This window comes from Bubalus kerabau, chromosome 20, assembly GCF_029407905.1.
Source record: "Bubalus kerabau isolate K-KA32 ecotype Philippines breed swamp buffalo chromosome 20, PCC_UOA_SB_1v2, whole genome shotgun sequence".
NCBI lineage: Eukaryota > Metazoa > Chordata > Mammalia > Artiodactyla > Bovidae > Bubalus > Bubalus kerabau.
Window position 1 is genome coordinate 12621567 of NC_073643.1, and position 21586 is coordinate 12643152.

The 21586-nt window shown below is 49.0% G+C and overlaps 1 protein-coding gene across 1 annotated transcript in view; it reads left to right on the forward strand.

Moving 5' to 3' along the window:
• Positions 1–5258: 5258 nt before the first annotated feature.
• ITGA9 (integrin subunit alpha 9) overlaps positions 5259–21586 on the forward strand; it is a 360880-nt gene continuing 344552 nt past the window's right edge. Inside the window, exon 1 of the mRNA XM_055558670.1 lies at positions 5259–5723. Within this exon, the coding sequence (XP_055414645.1) occupies positions 5539–5723 (185 nt within the window). The 5' untranslated portion in view covers positions 5259–5538. The remainder of the gene's footprint in view (positions 5724–21586) is intronic.

Consider the following 21586-nt stretch of genomic DNA (forward strand, 5'->3'; position numbering starts at 1 on the left):
AATCATGCATCTCCTTGAGAAGAGCAATTATTCAGTTCAGCTCAGTCTATGAGCTTTGTTTCCTCAGCATAATTGTTACAGAAAGAGGGTGACGTCATTCTTGCTTTTGATACTTAGCTGAGAAGTCATATTTGAGGACCCTGGTTGATTGGTCTTTTGCCTGTCGTGCCCCACTCCAGGATGAGGGGTGAGAGTCAACACAGTGCCACCAGAGGGCGCTCTCTTGGGGGCAGGAACTCCTCACGCATCCCTGCTGTATCCAGTCCGCTGGGACACTGTCTAAAGACTCATTCTTCTTGGTCCCACATGGAAGCAGATAGCTCTACTGCTGCTGCCTGGTCCCAGGGGCAGTGAGGACAGGACAGGGCATGCTGCCCTGGCAGTTCCTACTCTGGTGTCCCTGCTCATGCCCCATTTGGAGCTCCAAGCTGCTATTTCCTGCTCTCCGGTATCTTCAGATTTTGAGCATCATTGGAACCACTGCCCAATCTCCTCTTCTAAGCGAGAGTCCTCTCCCATGTGTGCCTAAGTGTAGGATTCCTTTCAAAATCTGATTAGACTGACTTCCATGTTTCAGGGATTTTCAAGATTTCTTATCTAAAAGGAACCCCCCTTCTGATCTTCCAACTTTATTATGGATCAAAACCACATTTGTTTCATTCCTGGAGACCTGTGTTGAGAGGAGAGACTGTAACTGATGCATTATTGTCCAACTTGAATGGAACCTGTGGGCAACATTTGTGTCTGTAGAAGAATCTCAGGGTTTGAAAGGCCACCAGTACAGACCACATATGCCAGTTGTTGTCGGGACACTTTGGTTTGCATCTTTGCTGCTTGCATGTTGGGGAAAGTTCAGCAGGTCCCACCATCAGAGGGGAACACGTGACCATTTTTTTTAGAAATGAAACTTGGGACAGTTCTGTCCATGTTGGAGAGGCCGTGTGTCTGTGTCACTGCTGACAGTCCCAGCCAAGCTCAGACTTTCAGTCGTTCCCAGCAAAGCACCAGCCACGTGCGTGAAGATGTGCTGGATCCTTCGGAGAAGCTCTGCCACCAGGCGCGTACCACCGAGACCCTCAGGTGATGCCACACGATACAGAAAGAGGAAGTGCCCCTCCAAGCTCGAATGCCTTAGCAGGCTGCCGGGTGTTGGAGCTGAACCAGTGAAGCCAGCCCTTCCAGAAAGCACTCCAGTGAGGGAAGCAGTTAATAACAATATGAAAGGGATTGAAATGGCGGGGTAGGGGTGGTCTCCTGGATTGCAGACAGATTTTTTTTTTTTACCAACTGAGCTATCAGGGAAGCCTTTTAGGAGTACAGAGAAAAGGTAGTGCGTGCGCACACATGCGCGCGCGCGCACACACACACACACAGGCATTGCACACACTGCATTTAAAGCCTCAGAACAGTGGGCAGCAGCTGCAGGAAATCACTAAGGAGGATATTTCAGGAGCGTCCACTAGTGGCTCACATCTGGAAAGCTGATTTGACAATTTGTCAAATCTGGAGGCAGATTTGACAATTTACAAAAGTGACTGTAGAGAAGGAAGCCCAGCTGGGGTGGGCCACCGACAGGAGGATGAGGTTATAGCTGCCAGGCCATGGGCAGCCGAGGTCTTGAACTTTTAAGTCAAAGAAGGTTCTAAAATTGCCCACTTAACCATGAAGCTGCTTTAAGAACAGTGTGTTGAGTTTTTTCTCTTTTACTCCAAATACAGACAGCTATTTCTAACAGTAAAATAAGTTGCATAATAATAATAATAATATTAAATTGCTAACATTTATCACTTACTTCCCACGTGCCAAACATAGTACAGTGTGATTTCCAAGGCATATGTCACTGAAGCCCAACAACAACCTCCGTGATCCTCTCTTTACAAATAGGGAAACAGGCTTGGAGAGTTTAGTAACTTCTGTAGGTGATCTCTATGATGTTACAGCTGAAGGTATGTGTCCCCCCAGAATTTGTGTGTGCTAACCCCCAAGTGTGACTGTACTCCAAGTAAGGAAGTAACTGAAGTTAAAAGAGGTCATAAGACTGGAGCCCCTCCCCGATAGGATTAGTGCCCTTAAGACCCATCAGAGAGCTGGCTTTCTCTCCATGCATTTACATGAGGAAGAGGTCGAATGACACACAGCAAGAAGGTGGCTGGCTGCAGCGCAAGGGGAGAGCTCCCACCAGTCACCAACCCTGCTGGCAACTTGACGTTGGTTGGACTTTCAGCCTTCAGAACTGTTAGAAAATTAATTGCTGTTGTTTAAGCCACCCAGTCTGTGGGGTTTTGTCCTGGCACCCTCCACAGGCTATCCATCCGACAACCCACCACACTGGGATTATAAGCACCAGAGCTCCTTACTCATTGCCCTAAACCACAACCTAGAAATACCATTCAAAAATTTTTATCTTTTGACAAGTGCCATGATAGTCTTAATATTTAAATTGAGGTAAGACATGTTTAAAGAAAACTGAGTGCCAAAGAATTGATGCTTTTGAACTGTGGTGTTGGAGAAGACTCTTGGGAGTCCCTTGGACTGCAAGGAGATCCAATCAGTCCATCCTAAAGGAGATCAGTCCTGGGTGTTCATTGGAAGGACTGATGTTGAAGCTGAAACTCCAATACTTGGCCATCTGATGCGAAGAGCTGACTCATTGGAAAAGACCCTGATGCTGGGAAAGATTGAGGGCAGGAGGAGAAGGGGATGACAGAGGATGAGATGGCTGGATGGCATCACCGATTCAATGGACATGAGTTTGGGTGAACTCTGGGAGTTGGTGATGGACAGGGAGGCCTGGTGTGCTGCAGTCTATGGGGTCGCAAAGAGTTGGACACAACTGAGTGACTGAACTGAACTGAAGACATGTTTTAAAAATGGGGCATTACCTATTCTAACACTGATGGTTGTTACTTAAAGCAGTTTCACTAAATTTGGATCTCTGGAAAAAAACATTTGTTTTGAGCATGGAAGCAGGTTGGAAATATTGCACCCGATAATAACAGTGGGAGTTTTGGCATATGAAATAATTCAATGGTAAAGTATTTGCTTAAATCTCTGCCTGCTATTATAGTTGAAGGTTTGGTGATAGTACTTGCCCTTCCTATGAACTTTCCGGATTTCAAAACCATGTGGAAATGTAGTTTGTCTTACATAAAAAAATCAAGTCGGCAACTTCTGAAGAATTAACATCAAGAAGCATATTAAGCCAAGTATCAATCATTTAGAGAATGATTATCAGGTTGTGAATGATCTTGGCCCTTTTGCTTTCTCTCCCTTCTTTGACAATACGGTAAGGATAACTTTCTTCCATAGGTTGGCTGGTCTCCTTAACCTATGCTGGGAGTGCAAGTGAGTTTCGACCCCTCAACAGAGGCAAGGCTATTCTAACAGGATTTCAGTTTGATGAATGCTTTGGCTTTATGGATAGAGCATCTTCTACATCCATCCCATTGCTGGGTCTCGTAGACAACTTAGGCAGTACAAAAGGATAGATAGATGGTGGATAGGTAAGTAGGAAGATAGATGGATAGATGATGTGTAAGTCAGCAAGAATAGCCCACAATCTCAACTGTAACCATAACTAATGTTTCAGGGAAACATCCAGACCTCTTTTTTTTTTGGGGGGGGGGCATTATTAATTTTATTTATTGCTTACTTGTTTTATATTTTATCAATTTTTTTGATTATGTCCATTCTTTTAAAAATTCTAAAAATATAACTTCAAAAGGTTACACTCCTATTATTATAAAATATTGACTGTGTTCCCCATGTTGCAAAATACACCCTTAAGCATATTTTACATCTAATAGTTTGTATCTCCCACTCCTCCACCCCCATATTATCCCTGCCCCCTCCCCACTCAGACCTCTCTTTGAATCCTTGCTGTTCATCCTGGGACACTCAGATAAATCACTTAGCCTCAGTGCCTTAGTTTCCTCATCTCTATTATTGTTATTATTTTGTCAGGGGGGCATGATCTGTGGCTCACTGGATCTCACTTCCCTGACCGGGGACTGGACCTGGGCAATAGTAGTGGAAGCGCAGAGTCCTAACCACTAGGCTGCCAGGGGACTCCCTCATACCTTTTTTTTATGCGCATGTGGACAGAGGAGCCTGGCAGGCTACAGTCCTCAGGATGGCAAAGAGTCATACAGGACTTAGTGACTGAACGACAACAAAAGCCTACATTTGTCATCATATTTTCAACATGTTAGAACTTGTGGAATTACAGCTCAAACAGTGCTCACAGGGAAATTTAGTGTGTGTGTATACATGTGTATCATCAGTTCAGTCGCTCAGTCGTGTCTGACTCTTTGTGACCCCATGGAGTGCAGCACACCAAGCTTCCCTGTCCACACCAACTCCCAGAGCTTACTCAAACTCATGTCCATTGAGTCAGTGATGCCATCCAAGCATCTCATCCTCTGTCGTCCCCTTCTCTTCCTGCCTTCAATCTTTCCCAGCATCAGGGTCAGCTCTTCGCATCAGGTGGCCAAAGTATTGGAGTTTCAGCTTCAGCATCAGTCCTTCCAATGAACACCCAGGACTGATCTCCTTTAGGATGGACTGGTTGGATCTCCTTGCAGTCCAAGGGACTCTCAGGAGTCTTCTCCAACACCACAGTTCAAAAGCATCAATTCTTTGGCGCTCAGCTTCCTTTATGGTCCAACTCTCATATCCATACATGACTACTGGAAAAATAGCTTTGACTGGACAGACCTTTGTTGGCAAAGTAAGTTCTCTGTATTTTAATATGCTGTCTAGGTTGGTCATAGCTTTTCTTCCAAGGAGCAGTATAATATTTATATATAATGCATATTACAAATAATATATATATTAGAAAAAGAAAAATCATAGGGTTAAAAATCTAAGTGTTCATCTCATGGTACTAGAGAAAAATGTTGCAAATCTAGAGAAAGTAGAAGAAAAGGTAAAAACAAATTGATAACATTTTAAAATTGGAAAGTAAATGTGTTACAGAAATAAAATCATTAACGTTAAAAGTGGGTTCTTTAAAAAAAATTAATAAAATTAATGGTTCCTACAAAGACATATCAAGAAATAAAGAGTAAAAACACAAAATACAAGTAGGGTGGGCTCAGGACCCGGCGCCCAGGGCTCGCCGGGGACACTGGGCGCCGGGGCGGGTCTCTGGGCTCCTCCGCGGCTGCGGGAGGTGGTGCCGGGCTCGCGGCCCGCAGGGAGCGCTGCTGCGCCGTTCCGCCGCCGGCCACTCAGGCCGCCCACCCCGCGGGCGCGCCTCTCCGCAGTCCAGCGCCGCCCGGCCCGGGACCCACTCGCTCCGAGCGCGCACACTTCTCGGCTGGACAGAGGACGCCGGCCGCTCCGGCGGCCCCTGTGCTGTCCTACGGCGCCCGCTCGGCCCACCGCCCCCAGCCCGGCACCGCGTCCCGCCTGAGCCCGAGCGCAGAGTTCCGGGCCCCAGGAGACTCTCGGCCGTCGGCGGACCCCTCGGCCCCTCCGCCGGCGCGCTCGGCGCCCTGCTCGCGGGGCTCAGGGGAGGGCGGCGGCCAGCTGGGGATGGGCGGCTCGGCGGCGCAGAGGGGCGCCGGGGGGCTCCGTGCGCTGCTCCTGGCGTTGGTGGCTGCAGGGACCCCTGCGGGCGCCTACAACCTGGACCCGCAGCGCCCAGTGCGCTTCCAAGGTCCTGCCGGGTCCTTCTTCGGCTACGCGGTGCTGGAGCACTTCCACGACAACACGCGCTGGTGAGTGCCCTCCCGGCCCGGACCCCGACCGCAGCCCGGCCCGGCCCGGCCCGGTCCCGCTGCAGCCCCGAGGCCGCCGCCGCCTTTCCGGCCTCTCCATGCCGCCGTCCCGAGGGGGCGATTTAAAGGTCTCCGTTGCGCGCAGCCCGGCCGCCTAGGAAAAGAAGGGACGAGGGAAGACACGGTCTCTGGTCCCGGACGACCCGGTGGGCTCCCCAGGAGGAGGGGGCCGGGCGCCTCTCCGGGTGGGAGAACCGCCGGGATTGCCCCTCGGCCTCCCAGGCAGTCTCGGCTTAACTCAGGGGCGCGAAGTAACTTGGCTCCTCTGCCTCCACCGGGCTCTGGAGGCCGGGCCAGCGCCTCGAAAGTCCCTCTCCGGGGTGACCGGCAGACTTCTCAGTTTCGAGAACTCTTGGTGACACCCCCCCGCCCCCCCTCCCCCCCCCCCCCAAACTCGCCCGGTTTAAGCGTCTCCTGCCGGCTTTGCAGCTGGAAGCAGTGTAACCGCGAGGGGGAGTGGGCTCGGTGTGCCTCGGGGAGATGCCAACTGAGTGGTCCTCAGGCTCATCAGGCCCTCTGGGGAAGCGAGCCGAGAGGGTTGGGAAGGCAGGGAAAGGGGACAATCCAGGACACTCAGTGACAAGGCCGGTAGGGCTGGCTAGTGAGTGATTTCTGGGGAGGCCTGGGTCTCACCACACAATGGAGGTGGCTGCCCTGGAGACAAGCACTGTATAGAGGTCGAGGAGGACAGCTGCCCCCTGAAAGTCCCCCTGAGAACTCTCCTCATTAGGCACCATCTGCAAAGGGGCACAGAGCTTGAGTGGCCAACCCCCGAGGAGAAGCACCAGGGAGGTTGGTCTCTCCTTGGCCCTTTCTTCCGGCCTAAGAGCAAATGAAACAACCACAGGAGGGGTCAGGCACTCCTCAAACAGTTAGAGGGTGGATAGTTCCCCATTGGGGGCCTAGGCGGCAGCTAGTCAGGGACTGGTTTTATTGTGAGCATCCTTAGGGATTGCAGGCTGGAAGGGCAAAGTCAGACCTCCTCTGTGCTCAGCTTGCAGTTCCGCCTGGAATTGGACAGAGACTGATGGAACTGGGAGGGTTGGTAGATTCAAGTCTTGAGCATTCCTGGAAAATCGGGAGCTTTGTGACCTGCCAGCCCTTTAACAATCATGACGTTTAGGAGAGCTGCCTCCAGGAGAACCAGCTTTGAAGGTCTTTGTGTAGCTCCTGCCCAGTTCCCTGTCTCCCTCCCTACTGTTCACCCCAGTTCTTGAGTTAAAGGCCAACTGTCATTTCCTGCAATTGCCAAATCCCCCCTTGACAGCAAAGCAGGCTGACACCTTTTCTGTGTCATCCCGTGTACTCAGTGTGCCCTGTGGGCTTTGAATTTGGTAGAGAAGGTGGCCTGGCCGGGAGCAGATAGAGAACACATCCCAGGATCCGAGGCTAGGCTCCGGGACTGTGTGACCTTGGCACAAAGCCTGTGGGGAGTGCTGTCAAAAATAGGACTAGTCAGGGCAGGGGGCTGCTGAGGAGGGGCAGGGGGGGAAGCTGAAGCATCACTGATGCCGGAGGACCTTTACCCTACAGAGAGCTGCCAGGACCTACCTCCCGGACTTGGATGGGCCACAGGTGGAAGCTGCCCTAGCTCAGAGCAAGTAGGGGGAGTCAAGACCTGGAAAAAGAGTTGTCTGCTTTTTTTGTTTTTAAAGTCTTTTGGCCAAGCCGCACTGCATGTGGGATCTTTAGGTCCCCAACCAGAGATCAAACCTGGGCCCCCTGCAGTGGAAGCACAGAGTCTTAACTATTGGACCACCAGGGATGTTCCCAGCCTGCTTTGTTTTTAAAAAAGGGATGAGGAAAGCCTGTGTGATGTGAATGAATTTGGCAAGTGCAGGAAAAGACCCAGGGTATGTGGCAGAGAGGGGTTGAGGATGGAGGGTCATGCTGGTTAGTGGCCCTGGTGTCAGGGGAGATGTGGGGCAGATATTTCAGGGATTCAGAGGAGCCCCTCATTACAGCCATGCTGCTGGTCTCAAAAGCTTTCTCTCTGCTTCTTATACTGAGTGGGCTGCTCTTTTTTTTCTTATTCTTTTTTTATATTATTATTGAGATATAATTCACATATAACATTAATTCCAGGTGTACAGCATAATGACTTGATATACATATATATTATGAAATGTTCACCACAATAAGTTCATCCTAACATCTGTCATCAGACACAGTTACAATTTGGTGTGCCACGAGAACTTTGAAGACTTACTACTCTCTTTTAAATATGCAATACAATATTGTTAACTGTAGTCACCGTGCTGCATATTACATCTCCACGACTTATTTTTATTAAGTTCTCTTGGAGTATAGTTGCTTTACAGTGTCATGTTAGTTTCCACTGCACACAAGGTGAATCAGTTATACGTGTACGTATATCCCCTCTTGCTTGGATTTCCTTCCCCTTTCTGTCACCACAGAGTATTATGTAGGGTTCCCTATGCTCTACAGTAGGTTCTCATTAATTTCCTATTTTACACATAGTAGAATCCCAATCTCCCAACAGCTTGCTCTTTTTATCTGACTTTTTGTCCCTATAATTTTTCAAGTACCAACTAATCCCTCCTGTGATCTCTTTAAAGCAGCTTTTCCTTTGCCTCTCCCCTACTCCACACTGCCTTGATTTTTTATTAGTTCTGGCTTATCTCCTTGACTTGTATCCTTCTGCTGTTTCTTCCAAGCATTTTGGGCTTCCGTCATAGCTTAGTCAGTAAAGAATTTGCCTGCAATGCAGGAGACCTGGGTTTGATTCCTGGGTCAGGAAGATCCCCTGGAGAAGGGAATGGCAACCCACTCCAGTATTCTTGCCTGGAGAATCCCATGGACAGAGGGGCCTGGTGGGCTACAGTCCATGGGCTCAGACATGACTGAACGACTCAACCAGTGCCAAGCATCTTATCTCCCTTCTCTTGCTTCTTGGTCTTAGACCTTGAACATTATTCTCTGCTGACTGGGTTGCCAGTCTTGGTATACCATGGCCTTTGAAGGAAGAGACTTCCAGCATCTCCTATTTTCTTCTTTCTTTTCCTTCTATCTTTAGAGGCTAGACTTACTGTGATACTCATGAAACTTCCTCCAAAGGCCTCCCACTTGCATAGGCCTCTATCCAGCCCCTGTGCTTAATTCTGTACTCATAATTTTGTATTCATTTTCTTAAGGGTAGTTGCCCTATATTTGTAGGATTCAGGCCCTGTGGAATCTGGAACTGTTACTCGGTCTCTACCTTAACGTTCAGCTCTGGGGTTTGTTGATTGACTTAGTGACTGATGGTTGGTCTCTACCTACCAGGCAGTCCTTGGGTCCTGGATCTTTTAGCTTTGCTTGAGGGACAGGCAAGTTGTTTCCAATGATTCACGATTATAAACAGCAACAGGGTAAACATCCTTCTAACAAAAGCCTTGCGGACATCCTTAATTATTTCCTTTGCATAAGTTCCTGGGCTTAGAATCACTCCGTCAGAGAGGGAGGGAGGCTTTCAGGCATTTTCTCTGAGTTTCCATAGTGCCAGTGAAGCTGAAATGTGAACTTTAGGGGGATGTATTAACTGTGGAGTAACGTACCAAAGGGCTGCTCCAGTCCAGTGGGGGAGCAGAGCCACCTGCGTGAAGGAGACTTCAAAAAGATGGCAGAGTCGGGTTGGGTGTAAGTGATAGACTTGACGAGGAAAAGTCATGTATTGAAACTCTGAATGGAACAGAAGGCAGTGTTCACTAAACCTTATGTCTTCTGTCTTTCCTCTTGAGCAGAGATTATTCTTTAGCTTCTTCATTCAGTCTTTCATGGTTTAATAGTTTTGCCTCATGCTCATTAAACACCTTTGTACAGGTAGGAGGATTTGTCTTGTGTAAGGTAAGGTGGGAGGGGAGTGCTGCGTGGCGGGGAGAGTGGGGGCTCTACAGGGGTCAGAGAGGAGGGGTCCCCAGACCGAGGGCCCCCCAGGCACACATCACAGAGCACCCGAATGTGCTCTGTCAGCAGAACTAATTATGGGGACTAGTCTGCGTCTTCTCGAACCCCATAACTGAGCATCCCGAGCATTTTGTTTTTAAACCAGAATTGTCACTGACCGGAGGTCCTAGCTCTCCATGTGTGGGGTGGTGGGGGGGGCTTGCCTTCTGAGCCGCGGACCCTCATCCTGCACCTGCAGTCATGCTGCATTGAGAACGGAGCACGACCCCACCTCTCTCCGAGGGTGTGGCTTGAGTGGCTTCTGCCACATGCTCTGGGCAGTGAGCGCTGTCCCTGTGGCCAGATGGACCGCAGTACCCCAGGGAGCGTGATAGATGTCGCTGGTATCGGTTTGGATGCAAACATGCAAGGGACTCGGTTTCTATTTTTTCCCAGTGATCCCCGTCTGCCTGCCCTGAGCTAGCGTCCTTTCCCAAACCTGCCACCCCCGGCTCTTCTCGCCCCCTTTGAACAACAAGCAAGAGGTCCCAGGGAGCACGGACAGAGCAGATTTCTGTCCCCTTCCTGTAGACATGGACAGTCCCTCAGCTGCAGGGCAGACGACTGTGACACCCTGTGAGATAAATACATGCAGCCCGGCAGGCGTCCAGGCCCCTGAACGGGGTGCTTTCACACCCTCCCCTCCCCTCCTTCCTCTGGGCCCCAGACGCCCCGGAGTCTGAGGCGGTTGGGTGCCCTGGCTTCCTTTCTGGAGACTGCTTCCTGCCCCATCTCCTGGGACACATCAAGACGGCTGTGCTCCGGCCCAGAGCAAGTGCTCGGAAATGGAAGAGGCGCCGGCATTGCGCTTTGTTAAGGTTGTCTGAGCATCACTCAGTGAGGAACAGGAGGCGATTCAGAGCTGAGGGGAACATGGCATCCTCTCATTTGCATGAAGCTTGAGAATTAAGAGAACAAGCTAGCTGGTTCTGCACTGCCAGTGCCGTGGCCACGAGCCAGGTGCATTGCCATTTAAATTAATTACTACCAGGGATTTCCCAGGTGGTCCAGTGGTTAAGACTGTGCTTTCACTGCTGAGGGCATGGGTTTGATCCCTGGTTGGGGAGCTAAGATCCTGCATCCCATACCGTGTAGCCAAAAAAAAAAAATCGCAGCCAAATAAAATGAAGAATTCAGACCTGCAGTCACACCACCACATTTCAACTTGTCAGTAGCCACAGGTGCCTTGTGGGTGCTGTTTTCAACAGCACACAGGACATTTTCACCATTGGGGGAGTGTTCCAGTGCTTGTTTGGAGCAATGACTTGTGTCTTTTTTTTTTTAAGTTACTATTGAATTTGTTACAATATCACTTCTGTTTTACGTTTTGATTTTTTGGCCATGAGGCATGTGGTATCTTAGTTCCCTGACCAGGGATCAAACTGGCACCCCCTGCATTGGAAGGTGAAGTCTTAACCACCAGACTGCCAGGGAAGTCCCTGACTTGTGTCTTAAACAGCTCAATAGAGATCCAAAGGTGATCTAACCAAGAAAAAAAAAGTCAGCCTCTGCATATCTGAGTATTAAAACTGAAATGAGGGAGCTTAAATTTAATTAAAACTTAATAGCTGGCAGCCTCTTTACATCCATCAAACATTGGAGTGCCTGCTCTATGCTGAGGGCTAGGGATTCAAGAATGAAAAATGCACTCAGCCTGATGGATGAGAAGATTGTGGGCTTCTCACCTTGTATTTCAGGCAGAAATAAGATGTGGGCTCCGATGTGGGAGGGCAGGTCCTCAGGCAGGCAGGGGGAGTTCTGATAGGCAGAAAAGAGCCCCATGAAGATAGAACCTTTGGAAGGGGGATGCTGGGACCATGGGCCCTGTTCCCCACCCCAACCTGGCTTTGTGCAGAACACCCAGAGATGCTGGTGGCAGCCAGGCTGTCTCATAACCTCTGGCGAGGTCTTTGCCCAGCTCTCAGGCTGGGCTGTAACCCCACTTCCCCATCTGGGTTTTCTGGAAGTAGCTTTTTCAGATCTTGTTCCAGGTTCTTACTAGCCCTGCAGTGCCTGCTTTTTCAAAGTGCTCAGGAAGAGATGACACATGTATGAGGCCCCAGTTCTAAGGGGCCCTGGACAGCATCTCTTGAGGGTTTCCGTGACATTTCCCTGAAGATCTCAAGAAGCTGGCGAGGGTGCTGTTTCCTGAGCTAGTGCTGAACACTGGCCGGGGCAGAGGCAGCTGTCACACTCCAGAGAGAACCTTCCAGGGCAAGAAGACAGACTCTCTCCAGCCAGTCTCTAACAGCCCAGAGTGTGAGAGTGTGAAGGGCCGGGCCCCGCCAGCTCTGAGCCCCCAGCGAGCCGCTGCCGGTCAGGAAGCGGTCTCCTTCTGATAACCCCCATCGTGATCTGTCTGCGGAGGATGCTGTTGTCACATGTATTAAAAGCAGCCATGGTGTTCCCAGAAACCACGTGCTTTCAAGGGTTTAACTTGAAACTTTAAGAAATCAAAACAAATGACCCCATCAGATAGGACTTGCTGGGCATCTGCAAGAGGTCCAATCTTTCACAAATGTGATAGTCTCTAGGGGAATCTTTGGGACCGCATGGTGACCGGTGTCTAGTTTACCAGATGGAGAAGTAAGGCTCACGGAGTTACATGCCTTGACCAGGGTCCATTCTAGCCTTGGGTAATCATGGTGCACTGGGGCCCTCGGTCAGTCTGTGTCCTCTGGGAAGCAGATGCTAAGACAGAGATAGGAGTTGAAAAGAATTATGGGGACGGGGAGTAAGGCGGATGAAAGAATAGGGGATTTGAAACAGAATTGGGCAGGGAAAGCCTCAGACGGTGATGTGGGCCTGATAAAAGTCTCAGCCAACTTAGAGGGAAGCTGCTGTATAGAATAGGGAACTCAGCCTGGTGCTCCGTGATGACCTAGATGGGTGCGATGAGCGGGTGGGAGGGAGGGTCAAGAGGAATAAGATATAAGTATACTTAACAGCTGATTCACATTGCTGTACAGCAGAAACTAACACAACATTGTAAAGTAACTGTCCTCCAATTTAAAAAATACCCTATGATAAGCCATAGTGGAAAAGAATATTTAAAAAAGAATGTATATATATATATATATAATATATATACACACACAACTGAATCACTTTGCTCTATAGTAGGAATTAACAACGTTGTAATTCAACTATACTTCAATAAAAATCAGTAAGAAGAAGTCTCAGCCAACTCAACAGGGGCATCCCCAATCCCCAGCACCCCATATGATCATAGTCAGTCCCCGTGGTTGCCTGTGGAAGGCCTGGCCTCAGCTTGATTGCCTGAAAGGGGCAGCAGCTTGCGGCTGTCAGATAACTGTCCCCTTGCAGCCGTATGGACGAGGTGCTGGGCTCAGTGGTGGACACAGAGCCCGTCGTTTGTGAAGGGTCATGTGAGGTGTGTCCCTCAGCCTGTGGCGTGGCTGGGATAATCTGTGCTCCTGCTCATCCTGCTGTATCAGCCCAGGCAGTGCTGGGATTCTGGGCTGTTAGGATGAACCCCAAAGCAGACTTGCAGGGTGCCTCTTCCTGACCTCGGGGAAATCACAGGTGAGGGGTGGAGGAGGAAGAGAGCTCCCACCTTATCCTGAGCCTCTGACCAGAGCTGCAACCCTGGTATCTTGTGACCCACAAAGCCTTAAGCCATGTGGATTTGGAGGGACAGAGTAGTTGAACTGAGGCCAAAGCAGAGAAAAGTGTTTGATCATCACTTTTTTTTTTTTGCTAGAGGGAGCCTTAGGAAGTGAAAGCGAATCCAAGATTGGTGAGAATCCACTCTTTGAAACCGCAGGGTCACTTGGTCCCCAGTTTCTGCTTTTCTGGGACTCTTGTTACGAGTTTAAATTTGTAGCGGCAGCAGCCGCAGCACTGCTGATTGCTTAGCCCATGTTGAGTCCCGTTCTACCTGCTTCATGTGTATTGACTCACTCACCGTTCCCTACAGTTGCTTCAGCTAGTCGTCACTGTAGCCTCATTCACAAGGGGGAAACTGAGGCATGGAGGGACAGAGTAGTTGAACTGAGGCTTGCACCTTTGCCTCTCAAGAAGGCAAGAGTTAAGAGTTTAGGGCCTCAAGGCACCCAGACATCTATGTTGTGAGACTCTGTCCTGCTTTCCTGAGAAGGTTCTGGAAGCTTACCAGTGACACCCTTTGCAGAGGTTTATTCAGGACCCACTGGCTACCTGTGTGGAGATATTGGGGTTTTGCTTTCCAGAGATGCTCAGTCCCTCAGGAAAGAGGGACCAGTCATCCTGCCAGGGATGTTTGTAGGGTCTGCGCTCACCCTAGGTCACAGTTAGGACAGATATGTCCTAGGAAATATGGAACGTTCTGGAATTCCCTGTATCCATCCTAACCTCTCTGGGTTTCCCTCCCTCCATCTGCTCCCTTGAGTGCTCCTGGCTCCCACGGCTTACTGAAAAATTTCCTTTGGAGAGTAGATGGGGAAGGATGCCACCTCTGCTGGTGTTCAGGATTCACCCCTGGATTTGTAATATTGTTAAAGAAACCCACTCAGACTCAGAATTTCTGTATAAATGGCCAGCAGTATGAGAGCAAAGATGATTTAGGTCTGCCCCCCGCCCCCTGCAAATCTCAGCATCAAAAAGGCATGGGATGAATTTCTTCCATCTCAGTTCATCTGTTGGTGTGTTGAAGCTCTCCCAGCCCTTCTGGACTGTCTAGCCTGGAAATGCTGCAACACGCACACACCCCCGAGCAAAGTTGGCTGTGTGCAGGCCCCTCCAAGGGCAGCAGTGTGCAGGGTCCTGGCACCACCTCTCCACCAGCTCGGGTCCTGAAGTGGACGTTCTACACTCAGGGGAGTGGGGTCCTTCCTGACTCTGCCTTCCTTAGGGCCCCTGGTTCCCTGCTGCTGCTGCTAAGTCGCTTCAGTCGTGTCCGACTCTGTGCGACCCCATAGACGGCAGCCCACCAGGCTCCCCCGTCCCTGGGATTCTCCAGGCAAGAACACTGGAGTGGGTTGCCACCTGGTTCCCTAGCAACGACCAAATCCGTGGTCTGAGCCATAGCAGGTGTGCTGCCGAGATGTACAGTGGCCCTGCCGGCCTGCCTTCGCCCCCATTTAGAAGCTGTGTGTCTTAGCAGGTTGCTTCAGGTGTTTGAGCCTCGGTCTCTCCTCTGTGAAAGAGGAACAAGGACAGTTTGTACTGCATGACATTGTGGGGGGAATTAAATGAGATTATGTCTGCAAAGCCTGAAACATAACGTGCACCACGTAGTAGAACCTGGATAAATCTGAGTAGCTGTTTCTTCCTGTTTCTTTGATCCAGCATTCCAAGCTAATGATCTTCATCCTGACTTCAGATGCTAACATTTTGCTTTCAGAGCATTTGTTGATTCATTCATTTATCAAAATTTGAGCGTCAGCACTCCATACAGAAATGAATGAGACGCTCTTTATTATGTGTCGTCTCTAAAATTTTGGTCATGCCCAGCATCAGTCTGCATTTTTATTTATTTATTCATATGTCTGTTTCCAAAGATCTGAGTTGGCTACTTTAATAGGAGACTTGTGGGACTGTAAAGCCTGAAGTTTTTAAAAATCTTTTTAAAATCCAAGTATAATTGGTGTACAATATTATGTGTTTCAAGTGTACAACATAGTGATTCAATATTTTTATAGATTATAATTCTTATAAAGTAATTATAAAATATTGACTGTATTCCCTGTGCTGTTCAAGGTATGCTTGTAGCTTATTTGTTTTATGTACAGTAATTTGTACCTCTTTAGGGCTTCCCTGGTAGCTCAGGCAGTAAAGAATCTGCCTGCAATGTGGAGACCTGGGTTCAATCCCTAGGTCAGGAAGTTCCCGTGGAAAATGGAATGGCAACCCACTCCAGTATTCTTGCTTGGAGAATTCCATGGACAGAGGAGCCTGTGGGCTACAGTCCATGGGGTCGCAAGAGTCAGACACGACTGAGTGACTAACACATGCACAATTTCCTACCACTGTCTTGCTCCTCCCTGCTTCCCTCTCCCCTTTGGCAAGCACTAGTTCCCTGTATCTGAGTCTGTTTCTGTTTTGTTACGTTCATTTTTTTGTTTTATGGTTTAGGTTCCACACATGAGTGATTGCATATAGTATATGTCTTTCTCTGACTTATTTCACCGAGCATAACACCGTCCAAGTCCACCCATGTTCTTGAAATTTTGCCATTTGCTTGCTTTCTTATGGCTGAGTAATATCACATTGTATATATACCACATCTTTATCCATTCATCTGTCGCTGGACACTTAGGTTGCTTCCAAGTCTTGGCTATTGTAAACAATACTGCTGTGAATATTGGGATGCATGTATCTTTTCGAATTAGTGTTTTTGTTGTCTAGGAATGGAATTGTGGATCGTATGGGGATTCTATTTTCAGGTTTTTAAGGAACTTCCATGGTGGCTGCCCCAGTTTCCATTCCCACCAACAGTGTAGGAGGGTTCCCTTTTCTCTGCATTTGTTATCTGTGGTCTTTTTTGATGATGGCCATTCTGACAAGTGTGCGATAAAACCTGTCATTTCACATGGCTCTTCCCTCTCTCAGAGAGCAGATTGGAAGCCATTCCTATTCTGGGGAGCCCTGTCCTTCATGCCAGCATCCAGATAAGTCTGGGAGCTAAATCCACACTTCCAAAGAGCTGGTGAGGATTTTAGCCAAAAAAAAAAAAAAAGTAAATGTAAAAGTATTGACCTGTTTTTCTTAGAGAAGAAAAATTTTTTCAAGAAACCAACAGGAAGACCTCAAGACCCAGGTCTCCAGAGTTCTGCAACGTGCTCTGGCTCTCAGATTTTAATGTCTACCTAATGCTCTCAGGTGGGGAAGGAAAACCTCAGCTCTTTGCCATGTTTCCGTCTCTGGGTGTATCTACCAGGGCCTGAGCCCCTGGCCGGGGCAGCAGCCTCTGAGGACCCTTTATTCCCATCCAGGGCGGCCAGGGGGGTTTAATTCCTCTCCAAGGCGGGCCCCTCCCTGTGACTCTGTTCTTTCTTCGTTGGTCGTGGAATTCCACCAGTTTCCTTCTCAGGGAGTGCAGGATTTGGCATGGTCAGGTGGCTTTCCTGGCTCCGGCTCATCCAGTCCTGGCTGTGTTTTGCCTAGGAATGGATGTGGAGTGATTCCTGGGGTTTCCCTGAGGTGTGGTGGACACGCAGTGATTGAATTCCACTCCTGTAACTAAAACATGGGTCCCCGGGGAAGTTTTGGTTTGGGGATCAAATGCCTGAAAGCAGACCTAATGGGTTTAAGGGTTTTAATCCCCACTTGCTGTCCTTGATCTGGCTGTAGTTTCGCCCTGTGGAATCACTGCTGCGGTATTTGTGGGAGAGAGGAAACCTTGGGGACAGTGTCCGTTCCAAGCCTTCCCGAGGAGGCAGCTGTGGTTCAAGCCTTTCCTGCCACCTGTGTCCCTGGGGAACTGACCCGTGGTTTGCTCTCAGAGGCTAAGGGGTAGGTTCAGAGCTGGATGGGTGGCTGGATGGGAGCCCTGGTGACCAGCTTCCCCCGACACGGGTCAACCAAGGAAGTGGCTGTGTTGGAAAAATGGAGCGCACTTAACCTGCCACATAGAAGGGAGTTCAGAGGGACTGGAAAGAGCATGTCCTTGGATGTGGGCCCCTGGGTTCAGACCCCAGCCCTGCCACTTACGAGCAGTGTGCCCATCGTCTCAGTAAAACACACTAGACGCTGCCTGGCAGGATTGCCTCAGACGGGAAATCAGACAATCCATGAGCATGGCTGGGGCTGGCAGATGAACAGATGAGCCCACATTTCCAGATAGGTGCGTGAACTGCTCATTTAGAGAGGCGGCACCTTATTGTAGTTTTGATTTGCATTTCTCTAATCCCGTGGATGGAGAAGCCTGGTAGGCTGCAGTCCATGGGGTCGCACAGAGTCGGACACGACTGAAGCGACTTAGCAGCAGCAGCCGCAGTCATTATCGATATTGAGCATCTTTTCATGTGCCTATTGGCCCTCTGTACGTCTTCTTTGGAGAAATGTTTATTTAGGTCTTCTGCCCATTTTTTTGTTTGGGTTGCTTGTTTTTTTTGTTGTTGAGTTGTATAAGCTGTTCGTATATTTTGGAAATTAATCCCTTGTCAGTTGCATTGTTTGCAAATATCTTCTCTCATTCTGTAGGTTGTTTTTGCATTTTGTCTAGGTTTCCTTGTTGCAAAAGCTTGCAAATTTGATTAGGTCCCATTTGTTTATTTTTGCTTTTGTTTCTAATGCCTTGGGAGACTGACCTAAGAATACATTGGTACAATTTATACCAGAGAATGTTTTGCTTTTATTCTCTCCTAAACATCAAGGTCCTATTGTATAGCACAGGGAACTGTATATTCAATATCCTGTGACAAGCCATAATGGAAAAGAATATGAAAAGGATTATATATGAATCGGAGAAGGCAATGGCAAGCCACTCCAGTACTCTTGCCTAGAAAATCCCATGGATGGAGGAGCCTGGTAGGCTGCAGTCCATGGGGTCGCTACGAGTTGGACGGGACTGAGCGACTTCACTTTCACTTTTCACTTTCACTCAATGGAGAAGGCAATGGCAACCCACTCCAGTGTTCTTGCCTGGAGAATCCCAGGGACGGCAGAGCCTGGTGGGCTGCCGTCTATGGGGTCGCACAGAGTTGGACACGACTGAAGCGACTTAGCAGCAGCAGCAGCAGCAGCAGCACATATGAATAGCTCAGTCGCTTTGCTGTAGAGCAGAAATTAATAGAACATTTTAAATCAACTGTAAATAATGGCTTCTCCGGTGGGTGAGCTGGTACTTGCCTGCCAATGCAGGAGACACAGGACGAGGGTTTGATCCCTGGGTGGGGAAGATCCCCTTGGAGAAGGAAATGGCACCCCACTCCACTATTCTGGTCTGGAGAACTCAGGGCTACAGATTGTGGGGGTTACAGTCCATGGGGCTACAGTCCATGGAGGTTGCAAAGAGTCGGATACGACTGAGCCCACATGCACACATTACTTCAATAAAATTTCACAGTGGCGGGGTGGGGTGGGGCGTGGGGGTGGGAGAGGCTAACCTCTGGGCAGCACTTTTCCACCAGCAAAGTGAATATTCTGGGAAAGCGGGAAGGCAAGTGAAGTTCAGCCTCATGGGGAGGAGAAAGGCCTCCTTTCATCCTTTGGGGACGGAGCCTCCAATCCAGAGTCTAAGCGCAGGGTCACCTGCAGAGCATGAGGCGCCTTTTCCAGACAAGGTCACACATGTGAGTGGCTGGCACCTGTCGGCTCCCTTTTCCTCCTTTCTGGCTGATGTGGGGAGGGCAGAGTAGGGGAGTGGGCACTGTACCCGACTGCCAGGGTGCGTGCTGCACTTGGCATCTCTGTGGGCTCAGGTGAGTGCCATGACCTCGTGTGGCCACCTGCTTCTCCATCTGTAAAGGAGGAATACTATCAGTGCCTCCCGCAGGCTTGTGGTGAAGATGAAATGCAGTTCAGCCCAGAGGGAGCCTAGCCCAACACCTGCACACTCCCCGTGCCCAATACAGGCTGGTGGTCCTTGTAATTAGGAACCCGAGTTCTGAGTTAAGGAGGAGACTCTGGGAAGTGCCTGGGCAGTTTCTGTGCATCTTTAACTGGGAGTGGGATAGAGGAGAGCTTGATTCTCAGGGGTCATCTGTTCATACTGGCCCCAGATGAGAGTGATTGTTTGTAATCAGTGTAGGTGGTTCTAGAACCCTTCTTAGAAGTCACCTGGAGAGTTTGTAAAAAAAATGCATGTTCTTTTTAAAAAAGATTTGTTTTATTTTTATTTATTTGTCTGGCTGCTCCAGATCTTATTTGTTACGTGCGGGATCTTCGATCTTCGTGGCAGCATGAGGGATCTTTAGTTGTGGCATTTGAACTCTCAGTTGCGACATGTGGGGATCTGGTTCCCTGACCAGGGATCGAATCTTGCCCTCTTGCATTGGGACCTCGGAGTCTTAGCCGCTGGGCAACCAGGGAAGACCCAGAAAACACGTTCTGATCTAGTGGAAAGGGGATGGAGCCTGAGATTCTGCCTTCCCCTTATGCTCCCAGTTGTTTTCCATTCTGCTGCTCTGAGGACCGCAACTGGAAGTCAAGCAAAGGTCCGAAGCAGCGAGATGAATTTTCATGGGGAGCCTGTTGGCGGGGATGCTCGGCTCCTTGAGATGGTAACTGTACAGAAGAAAGAAGCATCTTATTGTCTTATCAAGAGTGCCAGGAAAGATTTGGGGGGGAGGGTATGTTGTGTAACTCAGAGCGAGAGAAAAAGCCAATGTCATCTTTTCAGTGGCATGCCCTGAACTCTGTCCTCTCTCTCAGGATCAGCCCGGCCGATAGCCAGCTGAATTAACTTCAGAAGAGGCAAGCTCATTAGCTGGCCTGTGGAGCAGCCTTACTGGCCTGCAGCCTAGGTAAAGAGCAGCGCCAGGCTGTGGAGGAAGCCACGATGTTCTGTAAACAGAGATACAGGCTTGTCCTCCCTCGAGCCACCCTGTGAATGTCAGGCACACGTGTGCACACATGCCCCCTTATCTCTTGCTTCATTTCCTGTCACACAGAATTTGGGGGGAAGAAACCTCCTCCTCCAGGCAGCTGATTAAGAGTTTGAACCAGACGGTGGTAATCGGGTGCTTCATCAGCCGTTGTTGTTGGAACCATTGAGTACCTTGGGCTTCGAAGGAAAGTATGATTCAGCAGGTCCTTTCTCCAACATTTTTTTTTTCTCTATTTTTGTGCTGTGCCACATGGCATGTGAGATCCCAGTACGCTGACCAGGGATCAAACCTGTGCCCCCCTGCAGTGGAAGTGTGGTGACCCAACCCCCGGACCACCAGGGAAGTCTCCCTTCTCCAACTTTAGATTTTGAAATAAATTTTTGCTTCTCTGTCTCAGCTCTCAGCTGGGAGAATCCATCCTGGGATTTAAGCTTTCCAGGTTGGATACCCAATAGAGGAATAGACCACTGTTTCTTTCTTTTTTATTTTAAATGTAGATCTATTTTTTGGCTGTGCTGTATGGAATGTGGGATCTTAGTTCTCTAACCAGGGATGGAACCTGTGACCCCTGCATTGGGAATGCTGTCTTGATCACTAGACCGCCAGGAAAGTCCCTGCCATTGTTTCTTGCAGCCATTTCCCTTCCTTTGTACACGTTGAATTCTCCCCCTCATTTAGTTCTTGCGATTTTTTTTTTAGCAGCATCTATTTCAGTTAGCAAATTGCCAACATCCGCTGGGTCATAGAAAAAGCAAGAGAGTTCCAAAAAAACATCTATTTCTGCTTTATTGACTATGCCAAAGCCTTTGACTGCGTGGATCACAATAAACTGTGGAAAATTCTTCAAGAGATGGGAATACCAGACCACCTGATCTGCCTCTTGAGAAATTTGTATGCAGGTCAGGAAGCAACAGTTAGAACTGGACATGGAACAACAGACTGGTTCCAAATAGGAAAAGGAGTACCTCAAGGCTGTATATTGTCACCCTGTTTATTTAACTTCTATGCAGAGAACCTCATGAGAAACGCTGGACTGGAAGAAACACAAGCTAGAATCAAGATTGCCAGGAGAAATATCAATAACCTCAGATATGCAGATGACACCACCCTTATGGCAGAAAGTGAAGAGGAACTAAAAAGCCTCTTGATGAAAGTGAAAGTGGAGAGTGAAAAAGTTGGCTTAAAGCTCAACATTCAGAAAACGAAGATCATGGCATCCGGTCCTACCATTTCATGGGGAATAGATGGGGAAACAGTGGAAACAGTGTCAGACTTTATTTTTCTGGGCTCCAAAATCACTACAGATGGTGACTGCAGCCATGAAATTAAAAGACGCTTACTCCTTGGAAGGAAAGTTATGACCAA